The sequence below is a fragment of the Sitophilus oryzae genome, unplaced genomic scaffold (assembly GCF_002938485.1).
Source record: "Sitophilus oryzae breed Bouriz unplaced genomic scaffold, Soryzae_2.0 scaffold_1801_pilon_pilon, whole genome shotgun sequence".
NCBI classification, from domain to species: domain Eukaryota; kingdom Metazoa; phylum Arthropoda; class Insecta; order Coleoptera; family Curculionidae; genus Sitophilus; species Sitophilus oryzae.
The window spans coordinates 3,518,277-3,539,098 of record NW_022146504.1 but is presented as its reverse complement, the minus strand read 5'-3'; the positions used below and the strand labels follow the sequence as shown (position 1 = coordinate 3,539,098).

Below are 20,822 nucleotides of genomic sequence, written 5' to 3'. Positions count from 1 at the left end.
AACCCTGTTTGAGATCTTTTCATTTCGCCATCTATTAAATTTTAGAGGAACTAAAACTAATATTTAATATTCTAAATTATATATTCATTATTCATATAGTGACGTTCTATCTTATGTTAAAACAAATTTATCAAAGAAGGAATGTAATTACTAATAAACAAAGGCACTATGATACTGTTAACAATACTGATTGAACGTGTATCTACTTCCGTGTACATATATTATAATTGCCACTACTTCTACCAATACCCTGATATAAAAATCTTCAAATTTCATAAAAACATTCATTTGCTCAACAGAAAAAATTAAAAAAGTTTTGGGTTATTTCAAACTCCATTATAAACAGCTAAAAGCTCTTTCATAATCCTTAAATATACATATAAAAAAAAGCAATATTATTTAGTCCTTTGGACTCATACAAAGACAGTAGCCTTTAGTTGTTAGCACTCCTCGACATTTAATATGGATTGTAAAGCGTACTGCCCATTGTAGGTCTAAAGGAGCACCAAAAACTTCTTTGACTGATTCATCTGGTAGAATATCTAAAATAAGAATTAATTAACTTAAAAACCAAATAAAAAATAGGTAAATGTACCACTAGAATCACTGTGTGTGAACAATTTGATGTCTTTTTCTTTGCAAAATGATTGTAATGTTGGGGGAACTACACAGCAAGTCGCTAAGTTGATTTGGATAATATTAGGCTTGATTTTTGCCCAATCATACAATGCTCTACAAAATAAAAATTATTTTAGAAAAAAAACAAGTTTATTATGTTAAATCATACCTAAATGTGGGTTCTTCTATGTCAGCTACTCCCAATTCATCAACAATACCATTTTGAACATAATTCTCCAATACCAACCAGATTTTCTTAATTTCCTCTAAATTATCAGCCTTTTGTTCGAGCTCCTGTTTTTTAAAGGAGACAATAACATCTGTGACCTTTTTAACTTTTAATTGCCAAGATAGCGCTGTTAAAAAAGCACCTTTAATATATATCCAGTTCTTTCATTTAATAATTTACCGGTTTTTAATGCTTCATCAAGTAACTCCTCACTGTCATTAGTCAAAAACACTTTCAATCCAATCTTTAAATCTTCCAAATCATTTTCTTGTATTTTAGCCTGTATATCATCAGACCTCAATATAAATCTTGTATCATTGGGCGCTTCTGAAAGTTCTGAATTTTTTTCATAGTCCTTCAAGGTAAATTTGATGGCATCTATTAGCTAAAAAATTTTTTTTTACCTTTTTTTATGAATAACAATTATAAATTAGTATATTCAAATCTTTGAATAAATCAAATGGTTTCCATAAAGACCTTCAGAATAAAATAGGTAAAATACATATTGCACAACATGACAAAGCAGATATATTAGATTGATTTAAACAAATTGAAAAAAAAATAGATTTAATCAATACTAACCTCTTGTGTAGAATTTTGACTAGGTTTCTTGGTAATATCACTAATTGACATAATATTTCCAGTACTGAAAATCACTTTTTTGCCTTCTATTAATCCATTGGAACCCATTTTTCCTAGAATATTATCGGTTTTCTCTGAAAATACGAATTTAAAAATGATCAAAACAAAAAAAATAATGTAACCTCAAAAGCGTAATGAGATCGTCCTTGAATATAATTACCACTTAAAATGCCTCGAGTAATCACTTATCTCACGTATTTATACTAGCACATATTATTCATGCACTTTTATTACGAGATATGTTTTTTTTCTTGGAATTAAACTCAGCAAATTTTAAATAATCTAAAAATCTTTTACAAGGACACTCCAGGGTTGCCACAAGAAAATTTTTGATTGTGCAGAACTTGACCTTAAAAATGTGTAGCATTGTGTAGCAATCCATGACCCCAATAATTGTAAACTATCCAATAAGACCAAGAATAAGACGTAAAATCGCCAAATTTTAAAGCATAATTACGAATCTCGATAAGAGTCTCACTTCCACTCGTTTGTATACGTCAATATATTCATTTTCCATTTCATTTCTTCTCATGCCAGCAAATATTGCAATGACGTCAAAATTGATGTCGCGGAACTAACGATTTTATGGAAAAATTAGACCGGTTATGGAGTCTGTTTAAAAACTGTAAACAATTCAGGACTGTTTAATCGGCCAAATTTGTCCATAGAAACTACAGTCCTTGCTGATATGGGAGGAAAAGTGAAATAGGAATTGAATATTATTCACGTATGCCAACGAGTGGACCGAACTACAGTGAAATTTGGCCTCTAAATTTGGCGAAAGTACGTGTTATGTATTATTTAAGGAATTAAGCAATCAGATGACCGAAAATGATATTTGTCAGTTCAAAATTTAAAGTTCACTTGCTTTAATGTAACTTAGATAACTTAAAAGCAAAAAAAACAGCTTTTGTCAGCTGATTTACTGTTCTGGTATTATTTTTTTATAATAAATATGTAAATTCTCAAAATGTGTAGCACAGGCCATTGTGGTGTAGCTGTGCAGTCATGGAAGCGAATGTGTAGCAAAATACACAATTGTGTAGCTTGTGGCAACCCTGGGACACTCATCACTTAGTTTTAAAAAATCGCCTATGGATGTCACTGGTACTGATAAAATAGGTATCTACTTACGTCTTTGGTCTGGGTGCGATATTTGCCGTCTAGATGTCTCCAGTGTCTCTTCCTCTTCGGACTTTCAAACCATTTTCAAACTGCTTTCAAATTCGAAAAACATTCAAAAAAAGTTACATTCGCCATTCATTGTGTATTCATATTCATGTTATATTTTATTACTGTAATCGTATGTAAGATCTTCAATTTTCAGAAAGAGTGAATAGAAGTAGGGTGAGTACTTTATAAATTAAAATAAAACTAATCTCCTTATCGCTCATTTCATTTTTCTCGAACTGTCAAAGTCAAAATAAACATAACCTTACAAATTGGTATTGTTGCTCTGATTGTTTTTACAAAGTTTATTATTTAGCATATTTTAAATTTATTTTAAATTTGTAAGTTAAAAGAGAAATAAAGCCATGACTGTGGACATTTTCGGGTATATTTATGCCAGTGCAGTTGCTGCAGGTGGTATAGCAGGGTATGCTAAAGCAGGTAAATTAATTTTTATATTAATAATGGCTAAATGATTCAGCTAGTTTTGTATCTTATCATTCGGTTATATTATTACGTTTATTAAAAAATGGGGTTTAAATATATTCATTTTTAGGTTCAATACCATCTCTAGCAGCTGGTTTGGTTTTTGGAAGTACTCTAGCATTTGGAGCCTATCAACTTAGTCAAGATTCGTCTAATTATGCGTTACAATTGGGCGCAAGCAGTGTTTTAGGGGGCCTCATGGGTTACAGGTTCTACAATTCTCGTAAAATAATGCCGGCAGGTGTGGTTGCCCTTCTTTCGGTTCTCAATATTGGAAGATTAGGACTCCACGCACTTGGAAATCCACATGGACACAATTGAGAACATTTTATTACGTTTAGTGCTAGGTAATTTTAAGATTAAACTGTATATTTGTAATGTAATAGGTACAAGGTGAAAAATATATAAATGAAAAGTAAAAACTAGTTTTTCTTTCGTTAAATTTATTGAAACAAAATTTGAGGAACAATACAATTTGAAGTTTGTATTAAAAATATATTTTATTTAGAATTTTCAGTGATCATTTTTTTCCTTATACATTATATATTTATTATCTAAAACTATATAAACAACTAAAACATAAATAATAACTAATGACCAATTCACTTTATTGTCAGATAATGGTACAATGACGTACAAGTTCATCACATATCAAAGAATATTTAAATTTCAGTCTGTGATATTATTTGATATATTTAAGTAATAGCCTTAGGCAGGGAAAATGCTTAGTCCATTGACTGAAATACAATTATATTAATGTTCTTGGTTATCAAATAGATAATTCTTAAGAAAAACTGGTAAAATTGGTCTTAATACAAAAACTATTCATATATCTTCATAATATAAATAAATTAAAGTGCACATAATTTATTTCGACCTATGATTTCTATTTTTAGGTATTGCACACAGCTTTTAAGTCAAATTTGTCGTCAAAATTATATTGCACATGAATAATAGCTTAGAAGTTCTTTTAACCCTTAAATAGAAATAATGAGTGAGTTTATGATAAACAGACATAAATACTACATCTAATAAAGATGACGCTGTGAAGTAAAATCCTGGCAGTGTTTTTCAAAGCAGACCTTCTGTCTAAAGAAAAGAACTAATTTCGAAAATGCCGTCTTTCTGGTAATGTTCATGACTTCAGTAGTAGTACTGAAGTAGCTAGTAGTAGCGAGGAATCTCCTGTCTCCATGTCTTAATAGTCTGCTAAAGTCGGCATGCTATTTTTCCAAGGGTTTTTGGTTTTTGAGTCTTGATACTGACCAAGGACGGTCCATTTAAAAAATATCGATATTATTCGATATTTACATTTTTAATCTCGATACATTTAGGCCTCCCTAACATCCCTGACAACTTCAAAATAACTTAAAAAACTTTACGGTTTCTTCACTAACATCACACACATATTTTTTATGAATTCAATTAACAGTTTATTTGGCGTCGCAGTCAAAATCTGTGACTTCGTATAGAACAATTTTGTTCATCTTAACATAATTAATAATTATAATAAATCACAAGATAGTTTTGCCTTGAAAACTATACGGGGGGTTCCCCAAAGTTTCGTGTTTCCTGTTTTACACTTTGCCTTTTAGGGGAGGGCTGAGTCTTTTAGAACTTGTGGTCTTCGATTTAGCTAGAAAAGAGAAAGTATAAGTAATTTCTGTATATTCGAGTTGTTTATGGGGAATGTATGACGGCTAGATATGATATTCTTTATTAATATTACACATGAAAAAGGTTAGAATATATTTTTAAAGAGATCTTATTTCTAGGCCAGTAAGCGAGGATAAAAATAGGGTATTGATTATACTTGACACCCGCACCGATTGACGTGAAATTTTAACAGTCAATAGTGATATATATATATATAGGTAAGAAACAAAAGTTACATAGTAGCGACACAAAGTAGCGATGTGTGTCTTCACCCTGGGGATGAGTGCCACCCCTTCTCGGGGGTGAAAAATAAATCATCCATTTTAATTACAAAAATCAATAAAGGGATGAATTCTATATAAAAAATGTTCTATAACATTTTTTCTTTGGAAAATTAATATTTTCCGAGTTATTTAGGATTGAAAATGTTTTTTCGTCTAAAAACTGTATATTTTTCTGCAATTTTTTATAAATAACTCGGAAATCGGTTTCGAGTTTTTTATCGCAAAACTCATTTAAAGAAAAAATGCAGCTTTCGGAATAACGAATCGATTCATTTTTTGTTGGTTATCACTCTGTAAACTTGATTCTTCATTTTTCGAAAACTAAATTGCAACTTTTTACTGCATTTTTAAAGTGCTTGAAAAGACCTTTACTAAAAAAAATTTAGCCGCCCATACTAAAATATGTTAATAAAAAGTTTATAGGCAGTTCTTTTAGTTTCAAAGTAAAGGAATTTTTCCATTTTTTTTCCGCGGTAATTTCCCCTATCCGCCACCTGAGGTCGCGTCCGATGGGAGTTTGGAATTCTCCACATAGATTTTCTCAAAAACGGACTACGGAAACACGGAATATCTTAAAAACTGCGACTTTGACTGATTTTGATGTTATTACAAATTTTGTTGCAAATATTATTCCTAATCTTAAATTGAAAACCGCGTTTCGCTAGCTACTGTAATTTTGGAGTTACGATTTTTTTTAATTTTTAACCCCCTCCCATACCCCCTTACCAACCCCCCACTCCCACAAAAAATTAATGGCCAGATTCTCGGCTGCCACAGTATTTTTGTACCAAATTTGGTTAAAATCGGTTTAGCGGTTTTTGAGTTATCGTCTTACAAACGGACAGACAGACACCATGAAAATATTTTGTATTTAAGTCATTTATGACCCAAATAACTCATTTTGAGATTTTGAGTGAAATGGTGAAATTAAAAAAACTTTTTTTCCGATCTTAATAGCCTACCATACCTGTTGGTATGGTCGAATAAATCTACTACTAAAATAATATCTACGAAATAAAGAGATCTACAGAAAAATTTAAAGGGAGCAAAAATATTGAAAAAAAAATACCTTCAATTTTCCTCTGTTGCATTTTTTACAGTTCTTGCTTAGTAGAAAAAATAAAAAATTTTAAAAAACCGAAAATAAAATGTTTTCATTATTTTCAACTTTTTTCCAAAAAAATGCCTAAATTCTAAACCGCTCGAACTTGCAGTCAATTGTTAGTACCTAAATATAGCCAAGTGTACATTACGCTTAGTTCTTATTTTTATGATTTTAGTTATAGATTTTGTTTTTAATTTTTTTCCGAAATAATGAGGTGACCATATTATTTTTATCATAACTCCGCGAGTTTTTGAGGTACGAACTTTTTTAAAGAAAGCATTTAAAAGGTCTTTTCAAGCACTTTAAAAACGGTCATATTCATTTTCTTCGAAAAATGTGTTCTTTCGCCATTATTTTACGGTAAAAGGTTGCAATTTAGTTTTCGAAAAATAATAAAATCACGTTTACAGAATGATAACTCGGCTATTATTACACCTACGGTAGTCAACAAAAAATGGATCGTTTAGCTATTCCAAAAGCTTAATTTTGCTTTATATGAGTTTTGCGATAAAACGCAAGGTTTTCGAGTTATTTATAAAAATTGGCAAAAAAATATGCAGTTTTTAGATGAAAAACCAACATTTTCAATCCTAAATAACTAGAAAAATATTATATTTTCCGAAAAAATGTTATAGAACATTTTTTGCTTAGAATTCATCTCTTTATTGGTTTTTGTAATTAAAATGGGTGATTTTTTTTTCAACCCCGAGAAGGAGTGGTACTCACCCCCAGGGTGAAAACACACCTCGCTACTCTGTAACTTTTGTTTTTTACATATATCTCTATTCACTGTTAAAATTTCACGTCAATCGGTGCAGGTGTTCAGAATTCGGACCCTCAAACCCTCTCTTACTGGCCTGTTCAAAGAAATGAGTTGGAAGATTTTAAATCTGACTAACACTAAAAATACAATAGATATAGGCAAATTGAATCAGTCTGATTGATGTTTAGAAGCCATGCAGTCGAATAACTGGCTTTGATGAAGCTGAATATATAATACTTCAAAAATGACACAACAGCTGAAGTAAAGATAATTTAGCTATGGTACATATAGAGAGTTGTCTCTAGAAAATGACAAGCAACTTAAAAAGTTCTGTGAAACATAAGATGATAGAATATACAGTATAGAGGACAGATATGGTAAATTGAATTAAAAAAAACATTAAGCCAAGAATTAGTTTTAATATGTATTTTTTTTAAATGACGTAGGAGCTTAGACAGTACATGTAGCCATGGTACATATAGAGTTGTCTCTAGAAAATGATAAGCAACTTAAAAAGTTCTGTGAAACTTAAGATGATAGAATATACAGTATAGAGGACAGATATGGTCAATTGAATTAAAAAAAAATCATTAAGGCAAGAATATAGTTTTTATATGTATTTTTTTTAAATGACGTAGGAACTTGGTATGACAAAAAATAATGTATAAGATTCACAGCCTGATGCAGAAAATGCTAAAAGAAGAACATGCCCAATTTTCACTTATGGAAACTATAAAAAAATGCTTGATATACAAATTTAAATGAGTTCTACTGAAGAAGAACAGAGATTAATGGAAGCAGCCTTTTAAAGACAGCTTACCCCTGAGTTCGGATATTGTTAACAATTTTAAACCCAGTCCTAGAGAAGATTGTACTGCCCACAGTACTATTTTTCATATCACTACTATCTCCGTAGAAACTGGCAGCGTTGTAAGACCTTTTCAAATAATTATTCTTCACTTGATCTTTGCTAGACTGTCCGAACGACCCAACGTCGTAAGGGTTTCTTGTTGAAGGATACTGAGGAGATGCTAGGAACCACCCCCATGGTCGACCGGTGGTTGAGATGGTCTCTGGGGGTAATATTTTGATGGTGGTGGTACTAGGAGTTGTAGATGTTTGAGAGGGATAATAATTGTTGGGTTTATAAGGTATTGCTTTGGATTTGTAAGTGTCGGGAGGTAGTGGTTCAAATTCGTCTTGTTCATCGCTGTTAAACCTATATGTATGTATTTTTTAGATTGAGTATGTTTATTTAAAGAACAGTACTTACAAAGGTCTTCCTGTAAAGCTATTTGGTCTGACGTATGCTGGTTGATTTTGTGAGTAATCTGGAATAATGTTCTCGTGCTCCGCCACACAGTGGCCGTTTAGGCAATACTAAAAATATTTTTCAGTTATTAAGTTAGTTCAGACTGGTATTATTCATTGAAAATAAAAATTAGGGAAGGAGTTAAATACTAGGGTATTTATTTTCTCTCCTTTCGCAGAATGTCTCTTAAATAAGCTCAAGTAGTTGAGACTTGTCCATAAGTTTTTTTTTGCAAAAAAATCATAATTTAAATTTTACTTTATCATGACATTGTCCGGGAAATTAACAAAAATTAGTGCCGCAGGCAGAACTGCAAGCTCACACTTGTCTTTTTCAAAATGATTTGTGAATTAAATCTTTGTTGACCGAAATAGAAAAAGATTTTTAGAAAAGGTTTAAGTCATTAAAAAGATGCAAGTCTCATTAGAAAAGACTTAAGTCCTTCTATAAATAGTCAGTAGATCAGCAGTCAGATATTTATATACCGGGTGCGTCTCAAAAGTGGCTCACCCCTATAACTTTTTTATTTTTTCAGATAAAAAACGAGATGTGGTATGTTAGTATTTAGGATTTTACATAAATTAGGATTGATTGACGTATTCAATTGTTTTCGGTCACTTCCTGTTGCACCGGAAATGATGACAACTTTTAATTTTTAAATGGTACCCTCGGTATATTTTTAATTTATTCGATAGAAAATGACACTCTGGGAGTGCATTCACACTATCCTAGAAACGGCGTATCGGCGTAACGACCTTGAATAGATTTCCAGTAATTCTATTGGCTGAAATTTTTGACAGATGAATTTGACAGATAAAATTTCTGACAGATGAATTTTACAGCCAATAGAATTGCTGGAAATCGATTCAAGGTCGTTACGCCGATACGCCGTTTCTAGGATAGTGTGGATGCACCCTGAATAGAATGACATATCATATGTCAACTTTTGACATTTTCGCTTAAAAGAAAATCGTATTTTAAATTTCAATCTAGAATGCCATGGTTGTGTTAAAACACTAATTTTTAATCAAGGAGCCTTGGAAAAATAGATTTGATCGTCTAATGTTTTTCGTATCTTGTCCTGGCCGGTTAAAAGATGCCCAAATCGTATTTTTATTTTTAATCATATCTCAATTTTTTTCAAATGGAACGAAGGTGGCTCATTAGCATATTTGGAAAAAAGCATTTTTTTACGAATAATTTGGTACCACACACTTGGTCTTTCGAGTCAAACTGTCGTTATGAACCGCATGTTATAATTTCAAATAAACCATATGCGAAAATGTCAGAAGTTGACATATGATATATCATTCTATTCAGAGTGTTATTTTCAACAGCAGCATTTCTTTTTAAACTGTTAAGCCCCGTTCTCAAAACTATGTTATGTCGCTAGCGACACTGATTGACACTTCAAAGAACCAATGAGAGTTGTACTAAATTTAAAATTGACAGCTGTTTGAATTTTGTACAAATTTCATTGGTTCAGTTGACGTGTCGCTGGCTACATTGGTTGACATTTCAAAGAACCAATGAGAGTTGCTTAAATTTAAAATTGACAGCTGTTCGAATCTTCTAAAAATCTCATTGGTTCTTTGACACGTCAAAAGAGCCAATGAGATTTGTACAAAATTCAAACAGCTGTCAATTTTAAATTTTATGCAAATCTCATTAGTTCTTTTGACGTGTCGCTCGACAATACTGTTGCGGACCCGTGTGGACTCGACCTAACCAAACTATATGTCCCGCCCCCAAATACGTTTAAATAAGTTTAAATTATTGAGTTTAAACGTATTTGCCCGCCCCCATATGACCTTAACATCGCATTAAAGAATATACACCGTAATGCTTCATTTGAACGTTCGAGAACAATCGAGTTCCACTGGAATGGAGTAGTACATACAAGAACATTCGAAACCTTCTCTATGTACCTAATGATCTATGGATTATTCGAGAACTATTTAGCTGTGGGTATATAAACCGACGGCTGTAGCCTGAAGAGAACAAAAATAAATAGACAAGTACAGTTGTCGCGCTAAATTCAAAAATAAATTCTTTCTAGATAAATAGTTATAAGTTATAAATAGTTTGTATATAGTTCTTTAAGTCTTTTAATAGTTATTGTTTGTTACTTAGTGTAAATAAATTGTGACTTTCTATCCACACGGAACCGACGAAAAACGTAACAATACGAAGTGTTGAAACGGGGCTTTAGGCGGCAGTCAGGCAGCAGATAAAAAAACAATACTCAATACAATGCAACAACAAATACTCAATAACAAATGCAAATAAAAAGCTAATTTTTCGGAAGCGGTTTTCTTAAACTACTTGTATTTATTTAAGAGACACCATGTATATAAATAGTTGGTGTGTTTACTTGTCCGTCTCCACATGCTGATCCTTCAGCGGCCGGCCTATAAGCTACACAGTAGCCACTACCTGCGTCAAAACAAAAAAGTTGTGCGCACACCCTATCATCTTTCTGCAACAGACATAAACAAATAAATTCATCAGTGAGCGACAAAATACCTCTAATGATATTGAGTACATAGACAATTTTAAAACTTAATTTTTCGTAATCATTTTTATTGTACATCCTGTAAATATAAAGCAGAAATATAAAAAAAAACAAGAAATTCGGTAGAACGTATAAATAGCAATTTAAAAATTAAAATATATTGATACGAGATTTTAATATACAGGGTGGTTCGAAGTGTATTCCGGAAACTTCAGTAGCGTATTCTGCAGATAAAAATAAGTAAAAAAGTTCGTATAAATGTGTGTCCTAAAATGCTTAGTTTCGGTGATACAGGATGTAATAATTTCATTTTTTTTTCGATTTTTTCCAAATAACTTTTGAAGTAACGTCAATATTTCGATGAAAATTGGTGTCCGGAAGTTTTTTGTCATAAAAAATTTGATTTTGATGTCAATATGACTCTTGTTTGTAGGGGGCGCCACCTACATGTGTTTTAACTGTGTTGAAGAGTAATAACTTTTCGTCCGTACCTGTATAAAACTACTGAGTGAAAAAATATACATTTTCGTAATTTTTTATGTAAAAAATGTCTCTTGGTAAAAATCGCTACGAGCAACCGTTATCAAAATATTTAGAATGGAAATAGTCAATACATGTCTTTATTAACGGAAAATAAACACAGTTGAGTAGATATAGTTATTTGACTGAAGTGATAAATTTGGGAAATTTTTATTTTTTTAAGTTAATCACCAATTTTTTTGCGAAAAAATGATGAAACAGTTTCTGTTGAACTTTTGGCACAAAAACATTTCAAATTTATGATTTCAGTCTAATAACTATTTAGTCAACATGTTTAATTTATGCCAATGACACGTATTGATAATTTCGATTCCAGATATCTCGAGAACAGTTACTCCTAGCGATTTTTACCAAGAGACCTTTTTTACGTTGAAAACGTCGTAATTGTATATTTTTGTACTCAGTAGTTTTATACAGGTGCGAACGAAAAGTTATTACTCTTCAAACCAGTTAAAAAATATGTAGGAGGCGCCCTCTACAAGTAGGAGTCATATTGACATCAAAATCAAATTTCTCATGTCAAAAAACTCCCAGGCACCAATTATCATCCACATATTGACGTTACTTCATAAACTATTTGGAAAAATTCAAAATAAAAATGAAACTTGTACACCCTATATCTCCGAAACTAAACAATTTAGGACATACATTTATACGAACTTTTTTACTTATTTTTACCTGCAGAATGTGCTGCTAAAGTTTCGGAATACAGTTCAGACCACCCTGTAGAATTTTAAAATTTATATAATTACTGAATGACATTTAACTATGACATATTTATCTTTATTATTCAATCAACGCATGCCAAGTTTAAAAAACAGAGTGAGAGATAGTATATGTTAAAATATGTTTGTATTATTTTAACGCAAATAAGAACTAATGGAACACGAAATGGTAGCGACATAAGAGATACATTCTCTTTAATTATTATAAATTGATGTATATTATATCTATTTTGTAATTCAGTTATATAACGAACTGATTGAATTTTATTGATTGAAGTTTGTAATAGTAGGTACTACTGACCTAGAAAAATACAGCTTACTATTGAAGCCAACTTTAACCTTTACAGAGTTGTTTTATTCAATTTCAATAATTTATTCAGCTCATTTTGTTAAACTTATATTAAATATTAAAAATCACAGGTCAGTACTTACAAAGCATGCACTAGTACCCCTATCCCTCTTACATTGTGCATCTAAGGATAATAACTTCCCAGGTAGTACCCTGGGTAAACTCTCGTCTTCATGCGGTGCATTATAGAGACACGTCGCTGTATCTCCACTAAAACATTAGATATAACTATTTTTTTAATTATCAAGTCCAACGCCATTTTGAAACAGAATTTCGTTAACATCTGATATATTTTTATACTTAATACGTACTTGAGGAAATGGTGAAAACTAGACACGCTACAGGGTGACCACCTGAATCCCCGTTCAGTGTGCCGTAAGTCTGACATGATGAATCCATCAGTCCACTGACATTTCTCAGCTCCTGGTCCACCTAGGTAGGATGGTGGTGGACTGCCATCGTGGACAGCACCTAACCTATAAAGTTAAACTTAAAATGAGTACTAAGTTTGCTCATAAAAGTCACAGATGCTCACAGATGCCCTACTTCGTGAGCGGCTACTATAATACCACTGAATCCTCCTGTGTCTTCGATAATGGCTACAGAGTTTACTTTTTCTAGACGTTTGTTTACAACACAAGCGCCACCTACATAGGCAAATCCTAAAAGGGGTTACAATATAATTAATAGATGTCGCTATGATCGATGCTGGTTCCTCCACCTTGAGTTAGTATGTCTCATTTATATGGTATGTCTATATTGATAATTTTAATAAAAAAAAGAAGCTTGAAAAGTATTTTACTAAATGGCATACGTTATTTTGAAGGAAATATTAAGCTTTGATAATAAAGATTTCAAAGAAAAATATGAGGAAATTTTATTTCTCGCTAGTTTTATTCTAGCAAATTATGTTTATATTTGATTATACGGTACAAGTTATTTTATGTTATTTCATATGCATTACTAGATATGCTTATGCGTTAGTTTCTTGGGATTATGCAAGCAAAAAAGCATTAATATGTATAAGGTCATAAGGTTAACAAAAGGTTATGTTTAAAATTAAGAACGTTTTGATAGCTGTACATGGAACATACAGGGGACACTTTAATATTACCAAAATAAGATATTAAAGAACCGCCCTGTATAGATGGTATCTTGTTCAAAATTATCGTGAGATGTCTACTCTGGAGGGTAAAGATATACAAAGATATGAGAAGAATGAAAGACTAAAAGTCATCTACATAACGATGAAGGAACATATATCGACATTTTTTGCTGTACAATGAAAAATATACCCTGTATATGGAAAAGATTCGAATGAATTTTTCGTGCATCTGAAAATCTACGAAAGATGCTACAAAGAAGACATAGCCATAAAGGTATTTCTATAGTTTGATGACGACACTAAAAACTAGTGGAAGGGTGGAGACTAGAAGACTAGTGGAAGGTAGTGAAAAATAGATCCGTGCATGAGTGACATTATTCACAGGTGATTTTTAGGGAACTACCTGCGGTCCCTCTGTTGCACTGATCTGTTGGGTAGGCCCTCCTGCACATATCCAATCTGAAAAGAGCGAAAAATTGCCTCAGTGACCTTAGAGTCAAATGTGCAGTCCTTTAGGCGACTGAGCCCAGACAATTTGAATATCTCGGAACAAAATATATAAATATATAATTGTTTTATTTAGTTTATAATCAAATTTCATAGCAATATGCTAGAATGGTCTGTTACTGCAAAAACTTCTTCAAACTCTTGGGCTTAAAGAATCCAGAAATCGTATGTAATTGAAAAATAACCAAGAACGAAACAAAAAGTATTGACTTTTGATTGAGTTTTTGCAGCAAACCGACGATATAAACTATAAATATATACAAGGAGTTCCGTAAATAAGTGCAAGTATTTTAACTGGTAGTTCGACCCCCGAAACACGCTCACAAGTTTTTCTTATAAAAAATTGTTAAAAATTTTATTTCTTGACATTTTCCGCTAAATTTTAAAAAACTTTTTATCTCGCAAATTCATTCTCCTGATTAGGAATGGGATTTTTTGGGGATGGGATATAACGAAAGATATCAATACCTATCGAGATATCGTTATACAGGGTGGTCCGAACTGTATTCCGGTAACTTCGGCGACATATTCTGCAGATAAAAATAAGTAAAAAAGTTCTTATAAGTGTATGTCCTAAAATGCTTAGTTTCGAAGATACAGGGTGTAGAAGTTTCATTTTTATCTCAATTTTTTCCAAATAATTTCCGAAGTAGCGTCAATATTTGGACAAAAATTGGTGTCTGGGAGTTTTTTGACATAAGAAATTTGATTTCGATGTCAATATGGATCCTACTTGTAGAGGGCGCCACCTATGTATTTTTTAACTGGTTTGATGAATAATAACTTTTCGTCCGTACCTGTATAAAACTAGCTAGATAAAAAATATACATTTACGATGTTTTTTACCTAAAAAAGGTCTCTTGGTAAAAATCGCTACAAGTAATGATTCTCGAGATATTTGAAATCGAAATTACTAATACATTGGTAATGGTTGTCATCATTGACATAAATTAAACATGTTGACTAATTAGTTATTAGACTAAAATCATAAATTTGCAATGTTTTTGTGCCAAAAGTTCAACAGAAACTGTTTTATCATCATTTTTTCTAAGAAAAATTTATGATTAGATTAAAGAGAAAAAAGTTCCCAAATTTCTCATTTCTGGCAAATAACTATCTACTCAACATGTTTATTTTTAGTCATTAATGACATGTAATGACATTTCCATTGTAAATATCTTGAGAACGGTTGCTCGTAGTGATTTTTACCAAGAGACATTTTTTACGTAGAAAATCACGGAAATGTATATTTTTTCACTCAGTAGTTTTATACAGGTACGGACAAAAAGTTATTACTTTTCAAAACAGTTAAAACACATGTAGGTGGCGCCCCCTAGTAATAGGAGTCATTTTGACATTAAAATCAAATTTCTCATGTCAAAAAACTCCCAGGCACCAATTTTCATCCAAATATTGACGTTACTTCAGAAATTATTTGGAAAAAATCGAAATAAAAATGGAACTTCTACACCCTGTATCTCCGAAACTAAGCATTTTAGGAGATACTTTTAGGTATATGAACTTTTTTACTTATTTTAATCAGTAAAATATGCTGCCGAAGTTTCCGGATTACAGTTCGGACCACCCTGTATACGATGTATTTATCGCATTTCCATAAATATCGATTATTGATTAATATGGATATATAGATAACAATCGAAATATTAAAAAATGTCTATTCCTATGTGGCGGGTTCATCTCTCCAAAAAAATCCTATGTGGGTATTTTTATTTTGAATCGAAATATTGATATATCGATAGTTAATCGAGATATCGAAAGTTATTTTCTTAGGTATATTTTTATTTATCTTTTTAAAAAACCTGAATATTTGTTGAACATTTCAAAATTATTATTTATATACCTAAAATAAGGTACCTCATATATTATATTTTCAGTTTTTATTAAAACTTCATAGGACCACTTTCTATACTAGATCTAGATACTTAGGATTAAAGCTTGATTTTCATGCATCCGTTGTCCGACGATACGTTGATACGATATTAATTTTATTGGTAGAATTTAAAGACTTTGATTGGTTAGAAAATTACGCAGTTTTTAAATTTATTGCATTTTCATGCCTTCGTTTATCGGATATACTTTGATGTTATTTTATATTTTCGTTTAACGATTTTGCTATTTTACTTATATTTTTATTAAGGTTGGATTAAATTTGTCAAAACGTCCATTATCGTATGAACGGGTCCGTTGACGGGCTGAAGTAAAATATTTCCGGATGAAAAGTGGCGCGAAAACGCTATGACCAATCAGAGCACCGTCGGACCATCGTATCAACGTATAACGGATGCATTTAAATCAAGCTTTAAGCTTTATTTCCCGTTCATACGATAACGGACGTTTTGACACTTATTTGACAAATTTAATCTAACCTTAATAAAAATATAAGTAAAATAGCAAAATCGTTATGGAAACGAAAATATAAAATAACACCAACATATATCCAATGAACGGAGGCATGAAAATGCAATAAATTTAAAAACTGTAAAATAAAATTAAAATCGTATCAACGTATCGTCGGACAACGGATGCATGAAAATCAAGCTTAAGGCTGGATTTTTTTTCGATATATTGATAACTATCGCGATAACTATCGATAGTTATCGATATATCGAATAACAATAGTTGACTGTAAAGATTATCGATATTGACATATCTCTCGATAGTTATCAATAAAGCGATAACTATCGATAATTAGATAATTACGGATTTAACGAGTATTATCGATATACCGATAATTATCGACAAATCAATAGGTGAATTGTAATAACCCTGGTAATAACTTATCAAGAGATAAAATCCATTATCGCCCATTCCGACCCCTGATATTTCTTAACTGGCATTGCAGTGTTGTCACCTACTGTACGTTACCTAGACTCTGCATATTTGTGTGTTTATATTTATACCCAATAATTGTATTTTCTATTTCTTCTCTTATCGCCATATTGCAAAATATTTTAAATAAAATAAGTTGTATACTTTCTTGACCATATGGCAACACAAGGCGTCGAATATCCGAACTGGTCGAATGTTTGTTAATGCCGGCAGTTCTAAAAATGTAAGCATTATTTTTTAAAATTTTAAAGTTAAATAATAACTCGGGTATTTTCAAATTGATTAAACATCGTAAATAGGAAATATCTTTCTTTTGTCCAAATCTATCACATATCACCCCTTAAATCACTTGCACTTATTTGAGAAACACCCTTTAGTATAATCCAGCGACAGTTTGATTAATATATCCCAAGATCTGTTGTTAGTATTTTACCAAAAATACCCTTCTGGCAATGCACACCCATTTTTAGCTGTTTTTCATGTTTAATTTTATATATATTTACAAAAAAAAAGTTAAAATAAAGGCACAAAAATGTTCCCTTTTTGCAAAAGCTGTAAAATTACCGGCGGTTCCTTTGGTACACCTGCCTCCTTTTCGCCTTCTGCACATATCATATCTAAATTCAAAAAAATATTAGCTTGAGAGTGCTTTTTATTTTATTAAAAGTCCATTTTTTTATTTTTTAAGTTGTTCTTGGTCTGCTTTTTTTAGTTTAAAAAATGTAGATGGCTAAATTTCAAATTAAAAAATATATATATAAATATTATAAAAATATTCACACACTTTGTTATGGCAACTGCAATGTCATACACTGGCAATCTTCTTTCCCTGAACAGGTATTTTCCCATGTCTGTTAGGGCTGCTGCAGAGTCAATAGCATCTCTTCCAACCCTATTTCTTTCCAGGTATGGAGTTGCATCTCTACCCTATATATTAAAAAGACTTATATTAATATAATATATCCACTGTGATTTTTTCGAAACACACATTTTTATACCCTATACCGGGTGCGTCTCATAAGTGGCTCATCCCATAATTTTTTTTTCATAAAAAAAAACGAGATTTGTATTTGGTATGTTAGTGTTAGTATATGACATAAATTAGGATTGATTGACGCATTCAATTGGTCTTGGTCACTTCCTGCTTTACCAGAAATGACTACAACTTTTGATTTTTAAATAACACCCTAGGTATATTTTTGCCTTATTTGATAGAAAATGACATTATGAATAGAATGACATATCATATGTCAACTTTTGACATTTTCGGATATGGTTTATTTGAAATTGTAACATACTGTTCATAACGACAATTTCACTCGAAATACCAAGTGTGTTGTACCAAATTATTTGTAGAAAATGCTTTTTCCAAATATGCTAATGAGCCATCCTCGTTCCATTTGAAAAAAATTGAGATACTTATGATTAAAAACACGATTTGGGCATTTTTTAACTGGCTACGAGAAGACCCCAAAAACATTAGACATTAGACGATCGAATCTATTTTTCCAAGGCTGCTTGATTAAAAATTAGTGTATTTAACACAGATTAGCACTCTAGATTGATATTTAAAATTCGATTTTTTTAAGTGAAAATGTCAAAAGTAAGACAGATTCTGATATGTCATTCTATTCATATCATTTCTTATTGAATAAAGTAAAAAAAATTGAGAGTGCCATTTAAAAAATCAAAAATTGTAGTCGTTTCCGGTGAAACAGGAAGTGACCGAAAACAATTGAATGCGCCTATCAATCCTAATTTAGGTCATATATTAACATACTAAATCTCTTGTTTTTTTATAAAAAAGTTATAGCCGTGAACTACTTTAGAGACGCACCCGGTATAAACTATCTCACCTGGAACTACCTTCTGAAATTTTCAGAACTTCTAAATACAGTTCTTAGTAAGTACTTGAACTAAGAACTTCTTATTAAATCAATTTAAATAGTTCCCAATATGAGACACCCTGTATATTTGGATTTATTTTTTTTAAGATTAAGAATGGTGAAAAAATCAGTTCTGGACTTCTTGGAGACCCAGAATAGACCTTATTCTATAACAGATATCCAGAATAATTTTGGAAAGGAATACGGTAAATCCGCTATTCAGAAAGCTTTGGACAATCTGGTAGAAAATGGACAAGTCAAAGAAAAGCTGTACGGTAAGCAAAAGGTAAGTTGGTAGTTTTAAAGCTTTCATTGAAACACTTCAGAAGTTTACCAGAATTGTATTAATTGCACTGTATAAATATTATTCCTTGTTCTAGGTTTATTTTGTATCACAAGAGACAAAAAAATCGAATGCTGAAATCAGCGAAGAACTCAAAATGCTCGATAGAAAAATCAACGAAATATCTCTTGATTTAAAAGAGAAAAAACAAAAAATCAAGATCCTACAAGCTGAAATTGGCATGAATGCGGAAACTTTAACCCTTCCTCAAGCCATCATGAAGAAATCTGATTTGAAAAACGAAATTTGTTACTTCAATAATTCTTTGGAAGAATTTGACGGTGAAGAGATGGTTTCAGATGATGTAAAGATTAAAAAAGGCGTAGTAAATAATTTTTTATTAATTTCAAGAATTTTTTAGGAGAAAAAAGAAGTTATGGTGAGTTTTAACAAGAGTCTGGAAACTTACAAGAAAAGAAAGCGGCTGTGTAAGGATATTTTAGATATAATTTTGGAGAATTATCCAAAATCTAAGAAAAACTTAATGGAGGACATTGGAATAGAAACTGATGAGGATGTTGGGTTCATTTTTTCTGTATAATCTTAATAAAAAATACTAAAAAGTAATCTTACTCTGCTTATTATAATTCCAGCAATGGAAACCCTGATCTTGGGTCCTTTTAGTAGTTTGTATCTCAAGTCCACGCCATTCCAGAACGAGATAAAATATCGTTTTATCTGAAGATTGTCTCCCCCGTGCATTCTGTAACCGTCGTAATCCACAATCACTAGAATTTCTGGATAAATCGTGTACGGAGCGTCCCTTTTTGATCTGGTACTTCTTTTGAATCGCTTGGAAAGATGATCAGGTTCCATGAGAGCTATAACAACAAAAAAAAAATAAAAAGAATAAACAGATTACAATATTATATATGTATAGAGAGACAATACTTTCGGAAAAACATACGGCGTTTAGTACGAGTATTTTGGTACTCCTGATCGCATATTCTATTAACATCTGAAGGCATGTATAACTTCTTGTACAGGGTGGTCGAAATTGGTCTGTTTTAACAGAGAAAATCCATTTCCTGACTAGATAGAGCAAAATCGGCGTAGATGTCATGGGTTCGATTTCTGAGACACGTTTAATGGCATAAACCGCATGTTGATATTTTCACTGCCAACTGAGATACGGGGTCTTTTTTAATTTTTTACAAAATTGCCCATAACTTTTTTATTTCGCGGAATAATAAAAGTCTGTAAAGACGTTCTTAAGGCACTTTTTTTAAGCACAATCCAGTGGCGTAGTGAGTTTTTTTCTATGCTTGCTCTTTTTGTGATAAATAATAAAAAATATAATTATTTAAATGGAAATCATAGTTGGCTATTAACTTAAAAAAATGCTGATGTTTAACCCTTTCTAACGATATACAGTTGGTACCTATTTCTAAGAATGAGAGAAGTATTAGAGTTTTTTATCTTTGTATCGAAGCGGGCCTTGATTTTCTGTTGACCTAGTTACCTAATTATTTTTTATCGCAATTTAATATTCTATATTATTATTTATCTGCGAAATTAAAGACTTTTGAAAAGATAAATCAACATTCTATATTATTTTTGCCAATTACAATTAAAACGCCATTAAATGGAGAATTTAGAAAGAATCGGTTTGAGACAAGAGGCCCCATATATGGTTCTTCTCTTATGTATAAAGTCTTTTAATTTCCCCCATAAAAAAGTCGAAAGAAGTTAAATCGCAGGATAATAATTAATCGCAAGATATGGGGCCTCTTGTTT

General features: G+C 31.5%; 4 protein-coding genes across 9 annotated transcripts in view; 2 read left to right on the top strand and 2 right to left on the bottom strand.

The window, feature by feature from the left end:
- Nucleotides 1-62: 62 nt before the first annotated feature.
- LOC115882987 (glutamate--cysteine ligase regulatory subunit) lies at nt 63-1,823 on the bottom strand. 3 transcript variants are annotated; one of them, XM_030901259.1, is made up of 6 exons: nt 1,612-1,823; nt 1,430-1,563; nt 1,028-1,232; nt 788-974; nt 596-732; nt 63-542 (listed from the first exon to the last, which is right to left on the bottom strand). In XM_030901259.1, exons 2-6 carry the CDS (start codon nt 1,535-1,537, stop codon nt 400-402), a joined length of 780 nt encoding a protein of 259 aa, XP_030757119.1. In that variant the 5' UTR covers nt 1,538-1,563; nt 1,612-1,823; the 3' UTR covers nt 63-399. The 3 variants fall into 3 exon arrangements, with proteins under 3 accessions (XP_030757119.1, XP_030757120.1, XP_030757118.1); XM_030901260.1 differs by having other exon boundaries at nt 1,650-1,823; XM_030901258.1 differs by having other exon boundaries at nt 1,430-1,823.
- An 833-nt stretch (nt 1,824-2,656) lies between these two features.
- Nucleotides 2,657-19,657, top strand: LOC115882932 (homologous-pairing protein 2 homolog). 2 transcript variants are annotated; one of them, XM_030901199.1, is made up of 4 exons: nt 2,657-2,836; nt 18,851-19,028; nt 19,141-19,389; nt 19,447-19,657. In XM_030901199.1, the coding sequence occupies exons 2-4, from the start codon at nt 18,858-18,860 to the stop codon at nt 19,624-19,626; spliced, it is 600 nt and encodes a 199-aa protein (XP_030757059.1). In that variant the 5' UTR covers nt 2,657-2,836; nt 18,851-18,857; the 3' UTR covers nt 19,627-19,657. The 2 variants fall into 2 exon arrangements, with proteins under 2 accessions (XP_030757059.1, XP_030757058.1); XM_030901198.1 differs by having other exon boundaries at nt 2,660-2,836; nt 19,123-19,389.
- LOC115882933 (transmembrane protein 14C) lies at nt 2,901-3,567 on the top strand. The gene is made up of 2 exons (XM_030901200.1): nt 2,901-3,100; nt 3,216-3,567. The coding sequence occupies exons 1-2, from the start codon at nt 3,025-3,027 to the stop codon at nt 3,464-3,466; spliced, it is 327 nt and encodes a 108-aa protein (XP_030757060.1). The 5' UTR covers nt 2,901-3,024; the 3' UTR covers nt 3,467-3,567.
- Nucleotides 3,663-20,822, bottom strand: part of LOC115882931 (venom metalloproteinase 3) — a 111,453-nt gene continuing 94,293 nt past the window's right edge. The window contains exons 8-17 of one of the 3 annotated variants that reach the window (XM_030901195.1): nt 19,659-19,906; nt 17,641-17,783; nt 17,421-17,473; nt 12,930-13,056; nt 12,706-12,870; nt 12,478-12,604; nt 10,640-10,744; nt 8,227-8,333; nt 7,774-8,172; nt 3,663-4,781 (exon numbers count right to left, since the gene is read on the bottom strand). In XM_030901195.1, coding sequence (XP_030757055.1) covers nt 4,778-4,781; nt 7,774-8,172; nt 8,227-8,333; nt 10,640-10,744; nt 12,478-12,604; nt 12,706-12,870; nt 12,930-13,056; nt 17,421-17,473; nt 17,641-17,783; nt 19,659-19,906 — 1,478 coding nt within the window. In that variant the 3' untranslated portion in view covers nt 3,663-4,777. Of the gene's footprint in view, nt 4,782-7,773; nt 8,173-8,226; nt 8,334-10,639; nt 10,745-12,477; nt 12,605-12,705; nt 12,871-12,929; nt 13,057-13,902; nt 13,959-17,420; nt 17,474-17,640; nt 17,784-19,658; nt 19,907-20,822 lie in introns of all 3 variants that reach the window. The other 2 variants (XM_030901194.1, XM_030901197.1) reach the window with 2 other exon arrangements.